Here is a 12,791-nt window from a genome sequence, read left to right as displayed (position 1 = left end):
CATTATACAGGAAAACTCTGTCATTCAATAAGGCCCCTTTGTTTTAGTTATTTTTCTCTTTGACCCAAGAATTGATGTGTGAGAATCACAGGCTGGTACAAGGTTGAAATACCACAGAGATCACTCCCTCAGCTACATTAGTTTCTTAATCTCTTAGGAGACGCCTGTTGAAGGCCAGATGGTTTGTTTCAGAATTCACTAATGAAAGAACTCTTTATTTTGTGCCTTGAAAATATGTCGCTGAGATAATCACAATTGTAGCTGAACTGATAAACTACACAAAGGATGCTTCTTCACCCAAGGGCAGGAAGACGCTCCCTTATCTTGGTCTGTACTGGTTTAAACTGATAATCTGCTGTCTCATGAATTTTACCCTCTATATAAACTGTTGTACTTGTGAATAAAGTTGAGTCAATTTGGGAAGACAACCTGAAGCAGTCTCTGTTTTCTTGTTCTCCCAAGCTGCTCCCGAGCTCGTACTAACACGCTGAATGGCATGCTTGAATGTTGCTTGAGAATATATTTGACTGTGTTACAGACTAAGGGACATTCTCTGCTGATAGACGTCCACGCCTCGGAGGAAGTCGATCCACGGATTAGGCCCTGGAAACCGTTTCCTTCAATTTTGGTGTCAGAAGTGGGATCCTGACGAAGGTAGGCACGTGTCTTTTATTTTATAAGACTGTGTTATGCCTTTCTCAGTGATCCACATAGAAACGGGATACACTGACGAGGCCTTCTTCAGTGGCCCACATAGTAACAAGTGGGATACACTGAGGAGCCTTCTTTAGTGGCCCACATAGAAACACAGGAAGTTGCCTGTTGTTTTGTAAATTAAAGCAGAAAGGACACAGGAAGTTGCCTGTGGTCATAAAACGAGAAGTTGCTCGTTAAAAAGTGAGAAGTTGCTCACTAAAAAGATAAAATTGCTAGCAAAAAATCAAGTAACCTCAGGTGTGCCACAGCAAAATAAAACTAACTTAAATCCTTCAAGCGTCTAAACCCCTCTGGAAATCACTGACCATGGGTCAGAATAATTCAAAGACCTTAGACGGGTCCGATAAAAAATCAAAATTAACTGTAAAACCGAAAAAAATAAAATATAAAATCACAAATAGCGGACCACCACTTGGGTGGGCCTGATTATAGATATATATTATGTCAACGAATCCCAGGTGTGACTGAATCTCAGCTTATTGAAGAAGTAGAGGAACTAGACCCTAAAAATGACCAAGCAGCCAACACCACCTCGTTTTTGTGGATAAACGATGACAAAATCACAGCCTTTTTTCAAAATCTAAAGAAATTTCTGCTCACAATGTCTAGAGATAAAATCGATTTAAATGCAGTAACCATGTGCAAGCAAAAGCCAGATGAATCCATTCTAGTGTTTATGAAACGTTTCATGCACTGCTGGACTAATGAGGCATGCATGCCTGAAGGTGGAAATGATCAGATTTTCATAACAACATTCTTAAACAATATTCATCCAGAATGTTCACAACTATTGAAGCTGACTGCCACTGATAATCTCTATGACATGAAGATAAAGAACTTTATCACACTTGTCAAAACGAAAGCCGGTGCAGATCTTTTTCCCAACAGCACGAAGGCTAAAAATGTTAGAATGATGTTAAATTTTGATGTTGAAGGCTCAGAGGAAAGTGAGAAAATGATGTATGCAGGGGCCCCGCCCCCTCAACAAGCGCAGCAGGGAGATCTCAGAAGGAGAGATAGGAGTGGAGACGTATGTTTTTACTGTGGAAAAATAGGGCACTGGAGGAGGGAATGCAAATCAGCAGCACGTGGGTCTCAACCACAAAACACAGGACCAGCTCCTGCCACTAGGCGTCAGCAGAGCTCTTCCAGACAAGTTAACTGGCAACGCAGACAGGAATCACATCAAAATAATGGCCCCTTTGCACTTCGGCAGCAACCTTATAATCCACATTTTAATCCCCACCCATATGATAACGAAAGGCTGGACCGACAATAGGGAGGCCCAGGTGAGGATGAGGGACAGTGTGAAGCACTACACACGATGCTGCATTTGCAATTGTCCCGTAACACAGAAAGCTTGCCCATGTTAGATATAGAAATAGGTGAAAAGATTTATTCTTTTTTAGTTGACAGTGGAGCCACTAAAAGTTCACTGTCTGGAAAATTCTATAGTGGGCCTGTTTCCTCTGTGTGCATCAACACCATGGGAATAAACGGAACTCTAGTGCAATGCCCCAAAACTCATTCTCTAAAGACACGCTGGGGCCCAAAACCAGATGAAATTACATATCATCCATTCATAATTATTCCAAACTCGCCTGTGAATCTATTAGGCAGAGATTTAATGGCAAAAATGAACTTGTGTATTTCATTTAACACAAAGGGTGAAATGTTTGCAGATACTGATAACAGCTATGTTTTCTCTGCCCTTTGCACCGACACCATGGAGAAGGAACAGCCTCTGTGTCAGCTGGACGCCTCAGCAGAGAATGAACTCAACATCCTTTTGTCCGGTATTCCACGTCACACACTGTGCCAAAAACGTGTACAAATACCACTACCAGGTAATCCCACATCTGGGAGCCACACTTTTGTTTCTCTCACACTGTTTAACAACATGATAACTGCTCACACCAGTGAAGATAAAACAGTGGTTTTGTCACATAACTCAGACATAGGTTATGACATTACTGCACCATGTCGACACATAGATCTAACCTACCCCATACACTGTACTATCTCTGCTGTCACATTGCCAGCTGAATATCAGAACATGACATTATGGTCAAGAGGTGAGAATGATGTAGGATTTATTGACTGTACACCTTATCATGCTCAGCTGAAAAACAACAAGCCAGTATATGTCAAGCAATATCCCATTTCCGCTGAAAAAGCCGCAGCCTTAGACATCATCATAGGAGATTTATTGACAGCTGGAGTAATAAAGCCCACAGTATCTCCATATAACACTCCTGTCAATCCTGTGCCAAAGCCTAACAAACCTGGCGTATGGCGTTTCACACAAGACTTAAGGCAAATTAATGCAGTCATTATGCCTCTACCTCCTCTTGTCCCAGATGTCCCCAGCATACTGACAGGTATTCCAGCAACAGCCACACATTTTACTGTGGTGGATCGACTTCCTCCGAGGCGTGGACGTCTATCAGCAGAGAATGTACCTTCACCTATCAGCAGAGAATGTCCCTTAGTCTGTAACACAGTCAAATATATTCTCAAGCAACATTCAAGCATGCCATTCAGCGTGTTAGTACGAGCTCGGGAGCAGCTTGGGAGAACAAGAAAACAGAGACTGCTTCAGGTTGTCTTCCCAAATTGACTCAACTTTATTCACAAGTACAACAGTTTATATAGAGGGTAAAATTCATGAGACAGCAGATTATCAGTTTAAACCAGTACAGACCAAGATAAGGGAGCGTCTTCCTGCCCTTGGGTGAAGAAGCATCCTTTGTGTAGTTTATCAGTTCAGCTACAATTGTGATTATCTTAGCGACATATTTTCAAGGCACAAAATAAAGAGTTCTTTCATTAGTGAATTCTGAAACAAACCATCTGGCCTTCAACAGGCGTCTCCTAAGAGATTAAGAAACTAATGTAGCTGAGGGAGTGATCTCTGTGGTATTTCAACCTTGTACCAGCCTGTGATTCTCACACATCAATTCTTGGGTCAAAGAGAAAAATAACTAAAACAAAGGGGCTTTATTGAATGACAGAGTTTTCCTGTATAATGTCACTATAAAACAATATCCAGTAAATGCTACCATGGTACTAAAATACCTAACACCGCCCTTACATCTTATATACGCAGACACAGACACTCTTAAACAAAGAACATTCCACAGCAGATCAATTATTAGCAGATCCTTAACTGTTCAGTGTAAGAAAAGCTCCGACCAACCGTCACCTCATCTGCAACAGGATGTCCAGAGTCCTCAAGAGGAAAATGAGTCTGCTGTGAAGGTGCAATAAAACTTGGGCCCCACTTATGATCACATTCCACATGCAAACAAACTGGTGACAGGAGTACTCTTACTATACTAAAGTGATATAGTTGAAATATGTGATTAATACATGAGAAAAGAAATCTGCCACCACACTATGTTTTGACCTACTGTCAGAAGACAAAGCAAATGGTTAAACTTGGGCTATGTTCACACTGCAGGCGAAAGCGCATCAAATCCGATTTTTTTGACCCTATGCGACCCATATCCGATCATGGTATGACAGTGTGAACGGCACAAATCCGATATTTTCAAATCCGATCTGGGTCACTTTCGTATGTGGTACATATCCGATGTTTCAGAAAGCGACTGCTGTGTGAATGGTCATGTCGCATTAAATCCGTCTTTTACGTCACCGACACAAGACAGACGCCAATTATCAGCGACCGAGACGACATCGCGAACGCTTCCTAGCCATCCGGTGAAACTGCTGGGAAGACAACGTTGGAGAAACGTTAACATTTTATTTGTACATAATCTGCAGATTCTGACAGAAATCTGCAGCTATCCTTTGAAGCACCGCTCCTCTCTAAAACAGCAATAAGGATAATTATTAGGTTATTTACATTATTATGTAAATAACAAAATAACTTAAAGCAAAAATTGGGAAACGTAAAGTCCGAAGTCTTTATATTAAGGGCCATCAGTCAAACAATATTGTTTGCTCTGGGTCTAAACAGAGCGCGTTGTGTGTGACGTCTTCTTTTGCGCATGCGGGCCGCTCTGAGCGTTCACACTAGAGCGCGTTTGCTGTCGCATTTTATTTGTAGTGTGAACGAGCAGACAAAAAAATCGGATTTGATCAAAAAATCGGAATTGAGCATTAAGACCTGCAGTGTGAACGTAGCCTAAGGGTGCCCCTCTGGGAAATGGCCCTGGCCCATACTTGACCCTGCACCTACTGTTTTTGGCCGCATGGGAAACTTACTCAGCAGCAGGAGGTGGGACTACTGGCACCTTTAAAAGAGGACCTGGGAAAACCCTCTGAGCTTTTTTTACTGCTATCTGTCTGGTGGGGTTGGTCCCAATCTGCATGCGCTTAAACCTGTACACCCTGGGGTTTTGCTTTGCTTGCTTTCTGCTATTTAATTCTCAGGTAAAATGTTTGTATGTATTTTTCCTCCTGTTCATATGATGCAGTGTATTAAACTGTTCCAAGAATACTACTCTTTTCCCACAGAATCATTTTCAATGCATTGATTTCAATTGGATCTAAAAAAAAAAAAAAAAAAAAAAAAGCTGGACCTCCAAATCGCTGGTGAAGATAAGGTTATCATGATGGCTTCAAAATTTGCGACCACAACAGTCACAGAAGGCTGCTGCTGGAGCACCAGCTGTAGAGAAGTGAGAAAGAGATGAAGGAAGATGAAATCAAAGAGTAAGAGTATAGATGGAGGAACATAAATAGGATATGAGAGATTCAAGGATTTGGGTTAAATGAATGGCTACTTTGAGCATGAGCCACTGCTAACAGCTAAAGTGTAATTTTTAATTGTCACATGCTGCAATGCAACTAAGAAATAAATAACAGCAACTGTACCAACCTGATTAAAACCTGTCAAACAAAATGAAATGCATAGATATATGTATCTTCTCCCAAAGTCAAAAACCAACAGACTTAAAAACTCCTTTGTCCCACACGCCATCAGACTGTTTAACTCCTCACTGGAGGGGAGAGGGAGGAGAAACAGGGGGACAAGGGAGGGCGGGAACAACTGAGTTGTAGGTGCTTTTCTACACTGTGCAATATTTGCAATATTTGTTTTTTGTTTTGTCTTTTTTCTTATATTTGACTGTGCAATAATCACTGTGCAATATACTTACTCAAATGAGCAATCCTATATATCCATATTGTATTTTCCGTATCTATATATGTGTATATATGGTGTATTTATGCTTATATCCTTACTCTCATTCCCCTTAATGTATCTGTAACATGCAACTTCTTTCGATGCTTTGCTACTGGATTTCCCAGAGGAACCCACCCGAGGGATTAATAAAGTTTCATCTAATCTAATCTAATCTAATCTAATATGTAGATATATGGCCCACTAGCCATATTGAATTTTTGTCCCCGTCCAGCCCTGAGTCATACGGTAACAAACTGAGGGGACTGCACTTCCAGAAGGGAACATTGCAGACATTGAGGTTAGCTAGGTGGAATCTCACAGGCAAATGGGAACCATGAAGAAGTTACTAGGAAAGCCACAACCACCAAATACCTCCAGAGGGTAAGGCAAGTCTTGAGGACTCAGCTGAATGGGAAGAACAAAATCCTGGGCTATCAACACCTGCACCCTGCCAGTCATCAAATAGCCTGCTGGGTTAATAAGCTGGCCAAAGGAGAAGTTAGATGCCACTGACTCTGTCCTATGCACGGAGGGTTTTAGTCCAAGATGTAGCACCCTGAGACTGTAGGCTAAGTGGAAGGAAGGAGGCTGAGGATTAGTGTGTGTCAGAATCGTGTCCAGGATGAAACAAAGATGCAGTACCAATTTAGTGAGGTCTTTAGAATGACTCATTACACACATATTTATGTTTTAAAAAATTTACATAAAGGCAGACTGCATGCTTAATCTTTCCAAATAGTATATAATTCCACTCTCATTCAACAAAGACAAAATGTTTGATATACACTGAGAGTTCTCACACAACCTGATGATAGAGGTCAGGATTACCCATTATTGTTGATGCTTGCAATGCTTCTTTATTACAAAAAATAACAAAAAAACAAGATTAATGTCAACGATCTTGATAAAAGAGCAAACAGATCAACACTTCTTTGACTCACTTTGCAAATATGCAGGAATATAGTTCTTAAACAGCAGTTAAAAACAAAAAATCATATAACAAGCTGATGAGAGCAGATAACACATTGCAGCACTTGTCTGACAAAGACTCCAGTAATACAGGTACACAAAATGCAAAAGGTTATAACATTTAAATATTTCAGTGGAGAGTAGCTAATGTGCTATATGTAACTTCTGTGCCTTTTTCTTCACCCTGTTGAGAAACAAAATTGACAGTTAAGCAACTATAAGAGCTTCGACTCTTCTGGGATGTTCTTTCAACAAGGTTTAAGAGTGTGTTTATAGCAGACAGAAAACTAACTGAATAGCAGGAAACAATCTCCATAAATCTAAACACACAACATACACACACACACACACACACACACACACACACACACACACACACACACACACACACACACACACACACACACACACACACACACACACACACACACAGGAACAGGTTATACAAAGCAAAACAGGAAGTGACAAGACAAGACACCCTATACGCCTCAGTTCTCAGCAATCTTGCTCTGTAACTTTACATGTACTGCCAATACATTGTTGAGATTCTGTGGTTCCAAAATGTTTCCAGGTTGCAATAACATAACTTAGAGTTGATTGTGGAAGAAATTTCACAAACTGACTTGTTGCAACAGTCCCATCCTATTACTATACCATTACTGGACCAGTTCAGTAGCTCTTTGGAGAATGCAAATCTGTAGCCATACTGCATGGCTAGGTGACTGATCTGCTGACAGTAAAAAAAAAAAAACACTGTATCCTGCAAAAACACCAGTAAAAGGTAGATATAAAGAGACAGAAAGGCCAAAAGTTCTAATATTTAAAGATTTCAGTAGTGATTGGCTAATGTGCTGCATGTAACTTCTGTGTCTTTTGCCTCACCCTGAGAACAGAGAACAGAAACAAATATGACGATTAGAAAGAAAAAGCAAAGACCAAGGTGACCAAATTTAAAGCGAATCATGTCTTATGAGGATAATGAGCTAAATTATTTGAAAAGAGAGAAACAGTATGTGAGAAATCGTGTGTGTTGGTTTCAGGTCTTTTAATATTTACCCTCTTGTTTCTTTATGGTAACAACTGAACAAACAAAAGGAGTGGAAACAGAACACTTTACAGTCGTGTCATTCTTTAAGAAAAAAAAGTTAAAGTCTGCTTATACTCAAATACAAATGTATAGTTGTAGTATGTTAGGGTTAGTCAAAGGAGCTTGCAAAGAAAAGCGTCTGGACTTCTTTAAGTTGCTTGAAGACATTTCACCTCTCATCCGAGAAGCTTCTTCAGTTCTTAGGTCAAATGGTGGAGAGTTCCAGTGGGAGTAACCCCCCACAGAGGGACAAAAGAACCCCCTGATGATCCTCTAATCGCCTGAGCCAAGGTGTGAAACTGGGTGTGGGTTCCAATCAGCCAGAGTTTCGGGTGTGTTCATTGTGAAACCTGGCCCCACCTTATCATGCGAATTCCTGAGGTCAGATGGCCCAGGATGTGAGTGGGCGTTAAGGCGTCTGGGAAGGGATCTCAAAACTGGATTATAGATGGCAGAGAGTTGGTGTCGTAAACCCCCGCCTCTGTTCAAAGATGGTCGCTCACAGTGGACATAGATGGACTCTCCACCATTTGACCTTAGAACTGAAGAAGCTTCTCGGATGAGAGGTGAAACGTCTTCAAGCAACTTAAAGAAGTCCAGACGCTTTTCTTTGCAAGCTCCTTTGACTACGATGACCTGGATGACTGAGAACCTTCACAGACACATGTTAGGGTTACCTCGGGTGATTTTCTTCTAATCAGAATCAGAATACTTTATTGATCCCTGGGGGTAACAACTGAACTGTACATGACTTCCCCATCACTTTCAGGAAGTGACATCTGGGGGAAAACAAAAGGAGTGGAAACAGAACACTTTACAGTCGTGTCATTCTTTAAGAAAAAAAAAGTTAAAGTCTGCTTATACTCAAATACAAATGTATAGTTGTAGTATGTTAGGGTTACCTCGGGTGATTTTCTTCTAATGTTTCCCACATTGGTGTATATTACTTCCTGGTCCACCTGTGTAGGATAAACAAAATGTAATTTAGAGAAAGACTGAAAGGTGTCAGCCTGGTTACTCCAAACTCTTTCCATACAGAGCTTTAAAGGAGAGTTGAATCTGTTCTTCTGGACGTAGAACAGATTAACTTTTTGGATTTCGTTCTATGGATGATTGAGCATGCATGAAGACAATACTGGAAGATTAATTTGATCAATTAGACATTTTACTTTCCAATGTCAGTATATTCACTGAAAATCCTAGACTTGATTTCTTGATAGGACAGCTGTTGTTTACCTTGCCTAAGTGTTTTTTCTTGGGTCTAACTTCAGCGTATGCTACCTCCACTCCGGCCTGCATTGGAAAACAGAAAATAATTAGAACATCTGCAAAACTGTACTTATAAAAGTTTTCCCTATCAATTAATTTAGCTATTCTTGTAGAATCATGTACCAAGCTCACAGAGAAATAAATCAATATAACTCACCATTGCTGTGGCTGATGAGTCTGCTTTTCTCTGCTCTAGAGAAAAAACAAAGCACCTGTTACAGACTCTGTGTTAACAATGCAAAATAGCCAACAATAATGCATAAATTCAAGTAAATACTGTTTGGATTTAAATCAAAGTTTAACAAGACTTACTGTTTCTCAGTATCAACCAGATGAACAACACCACAATTACAATAAAGATCAACACACTCAGAGGGATGATGAGGATCTTGAGGTCAAATGAAGCTCTGCAACATGCAGTTTGAGAACACATAATTAAGTTTAGCATAAAAGGTTTTTAGTCAAAATAACAGTTTTGTCGCTAAATCTACTGCAAATACAAAAGATATCTGACCTTTGTTGTCCATTTTTAAATGTGGTAATTGTTCTATCTCCAGTAAAAGTATGGGCAGTAGCTATAATTCAACAAAACAACAGTCAGTACTAGAGTACTGTAACAATGATTGTCCTAATATCTCTGAGAGTACTAACATTTATAAATGGATGGATTTCATACACGTAACAATGATTGTGCTAATATCTCTTGTGCACATGTCAAGTTCATAATTACTTGCAGTACTCACTGGTGATTGGTTTCTCAGTAACAGTTAAATATACTGGTATCTGAATGTCCCCTTTAGCACACCAATACCAGCCACTGTCCTCTGACTGTAGTCCACTCATTGTCACTGTGAAAACATTTGGTTCGCTCATATAAGTGGTCACTGTTGTTCCATCTATGGATCCAGATGATCCTGTCACACAGTTCCTGCCCAGCCTGCACCACTTCATTTCTCCAGAGTTACTGTGGTGACATCTGATAGTTGTGCTTTCTCCAATGTATCCTGTAATCATCTGATGATCCACATAGAGACTGGGGGTCCCTTCAAGGACAAACATTAAAATAAATAAAGTAATGAGTGGATAGAAGGACAAAAATACAGATTTGAAAAACCATTGGCAATTTAGATTTCACGTCTATTTCTATTAACTTTTAATAACAACCACTTTAAAATGTTAACAAAGATGGAACCTCACCACTGGTAACTGACAGTTGAAAATGCTCTCCATAATCCAGTCCATTATTAATCTCCACCACACACCAGTAATCAGTGTTTTCATTTGTCAGATTGTTTATAGTTACAGTAAAAAAAAATTGGTTTTTATCATCAGAGATTGAATATTTTCCTGAAGGGTCTGCTGTGTTTGTTTTTAATACATCGTTGCAGGATCTCCATTTAGCTCCTTCACACAAGTACTTCACATGGTTTCTGTATTTGGACTCATAGAGACATGGGATGGAGATAGATTTCCCAGTTTTCACTGATACTTTACTGACTGTAGTTATGCTGTGAACTCCTGCAAAGAAACAAATGCACATTTTAATAGAATAGTTCTGTTGATTATCTACATGTTTTCAGAATTAAATGTTTTGCTAATAAAATAAAATCTCTTTTGGTAAGTTATTACAAATTACAAATTAATACTATTGGAAATTGAAAATCAACAGAGATGCTAAGCAATTTTTAAAAGCCCCTGCCACATACCTGTTAGTCCAGTGATGATATAAATAATCCTGAGACAGAGAGCCATATTGATAAGTGAGCAGACAAAATCGTATGAACTGTTGCACTTGAAAACTCCAAGTGCAACACTTCCTATTTTTCAACTCTAAGTATGTCACTGCCACTGCAGTTGCAATCACTCTTCCTCCTATGTAAAACACACGAAAGTGAGCTGACAAAGGACCAGCCCCTCCCCTATCTTCACTGTGCGCTTATGCACGTTGTAGGAAAACTTTAGTTTGGAAGAAGTGGTGAAAAGGTGGAGCTTGAAAACTGAGAGAAAACAACAAAAAGCAAGCTAGTAATAGTGTGTCAAATTTACCGACTTGTTAGCTGTGGGGCTTTAGTACCAGTAACAACTCGTAACCAGGCCTCACAGTCTCAGGAGGCTACTGGTGGTGCACCAGCTGTAGATAAGTGAGGAAGAGACAAAGTAAAATTATAGAGTATAGATGGAGGAACATAAATAGGATATGAGAGATTCAAGGATTTGGGTTAAATAATTGGCTACTTTAACCATGAGCCACTGCTAACAGCTAAAGTGTAGCTTTAAATTTTGACGTTCTGCAATGCAACAAAGAAATAAATAACAGCAATTGTACCAAACTGATTAAAAACTGTCAAACAAAATGAAATGCATAGATATATGTATAATATATAGATATATGGCACACCGGCCATATTGACTTTTTGTCCCCGTCCAGCCCTGAGGGGACTGCACTACCAGAAGGCAACACTGCAGACCTTGAGAATAACTAAGGCTACGTTCACACTGCAGATGAAAGTGCATCATATCTGACTTTTTTGACCCTTTGTGACACATATCCGATCATGGTATGACAGTGTGAACAGTACAAATCCAATATTTTCAAATCCGACCTGGGCCACTTTCGTATGTGGTACTGAATCCGATACATATCTGATGTTTTAGACAGCGACTGCTGTTTGAATGGTCAAGTCGGATTAAATCCGTCTTTTACGTCACTGACACAAGACAGACGCCAATTATCAGCACCGAAGAAGCGCTGGAGAAGCGTCCGAGAAGACATCGTGAACGCTTCCTAGCCATCCCGTGTAGATGTTAGTGAAACTGTTGGGAAGACGCTGGAGAAACGTGAAGATTTTATTTGTACTGTATAATCTGCTGATTCTGACAGAAATCTGCAACTAGCCTTTGAAGCACCGCTCCTCTCTAAAACAGCAATAAGGATAATTATTAGGCCATATGTAAATAACAAAATAATTTTATAACTTAAAGCAAAATTGGAAAATGTAAAGTCTGAAAAAAGTCTTTATATTAAGGGCCATCAGTCAAACAATACTGTTTGGTCTGGGTCTAAACAGAGCGCGTTGTGTGTGACGTCTTCTTTTGCGCATGCGGGCCGCTTTGAGGGTTCACACTAGAGCGTGTTTGCTGTCAAATTTTATTTGTAGTGTGAACAAGCAGACAAAAAATTGAATTTGAGCATTAAGGCCTGCAGTGTGAACGTAGCCTGAGTACGGTGGAATCTCACAGGCAAATGGGAACCATGAAGATGTTACTAAGAAGGCCGCAACCACCAAATACCTCCAGAGTGTAAGTCAAGTCCTGAGGACTCAGCTGAATGGAAAGAACAAATCCTGGGTTATTAATACCTACACCATGCTAGTCATCAAATACCCTGCTGGGTTAATAAGCTGGGCAAAGGAGAAGTTAGATGCCACTAACTCTGTCCTATGCATGGAGGGTTTTAGTCCCAAATATAGCACCCTCAGACTGTAGGCTAAGTGGAAGGAAAGAGGCTGAGGATGTGTGTGTCAGAACCGTGTCCAGGATGAAACAACAAATATCCATGATTGCATCAGGAAGATGGCCACAACTGTTCTAACTTAC

At 40.0% G+C, this 12,791-nt stretch overlaps 1 protein-coding gene across 3 annotated transcripts; it reads right to left on the bottom strand.

The window, feature by feature from the left end:
• Window positions 1–6,677: 6,677 nt before the first annotated feature.
• On the bottom strand, window positions 6,678–11,753 carry LOC146655551 (polymeric immunoglobulin receptor-like). 3 transcript variants are annotated; one of them, XM_085427960.1, is made up of 10 exons: window positions 10,901–11,753; window positions 10,392–10,712; window positions 9,938–10,237; window positions 9,709–9,769; window positions 9,507–9,601; window positions 9,352–9,386; window positions 9,162–9,218; window positions 8,828–8,884; window positions 8,603–8,704; window positions 6,678–7,918 (listed from the first exon to the last, which is right to left on the bottom strand). In XM_085427960.1, the coding sequence occupies exons 1-9, from the start codon at window positions 10,944–10,946 to the stop codon at window positions 8,639–8,641; spliced, it is 1,038 nt and encodes a 345-aa protein (XP_085284086.1). In that variant the 5' UTR covers window positions 10,947–11,753; the 3' UTR covers window positions 6,678–7,918; window positions 8,603–8,638. The 3 variants fall into 3 exon arrangements, with proteins under 3 accessions (XP_085284086.1, XP_085284087.1, XP_085284085.1); XM_085427961.1 differs by having other exon boundaries at window positions 6,678–7,022; XM_085427959.1 differs by having other exon boundaries at window positions 6,678–8,704.
• Between the last annotated feature and the right edge of the window lie 1,038 nt (window positions 11,754–12,791).

Source organism: Rhamphochromis longiceps, linkage group LG13 (assembly GCF_057381845.1).
Source record: "Rhamphochromis longiceps isolate RC_006_pf linkage group LG13, R_longiceps_female_GT1.1, whole genome shotgun sequence".
NCBI lineage: Eukaryota > Metazoa > Chordata > Actinopteri > Cichliformes > Cichlidae > Rhamphochromis > Rhamphochromis longiceps.
Note: the sequence above shows the minus strand (reverse complement) of the source record. Positions and strands in the feature narration are given on the sequence as shown.

Bases quoted from the DNA above. Each gene is read 5' to 3' on its own strand.
- LOC146655551 (XM_085427959.1), bottom strand. From the start codon at position 10,946: ATGGCTCTCTGTCTCAGGATTATTTATATCATCACTGGACTAACAG. The intron at 9,219-9,351 runs GTGAGTTATATT...TTTCCAATGCAG, and splicing joins ACTCATCAGCCACAGCAATG to GCCGGAGTGGAGGTAGCATA. The intron at 8,705-8,827 runs GTAACCCTAACA...GTTTTCCCCCAG, and splicing joins TTAGAAGAAAATCACCCGAG to ATGTCACTTCCTGAAAGTGA.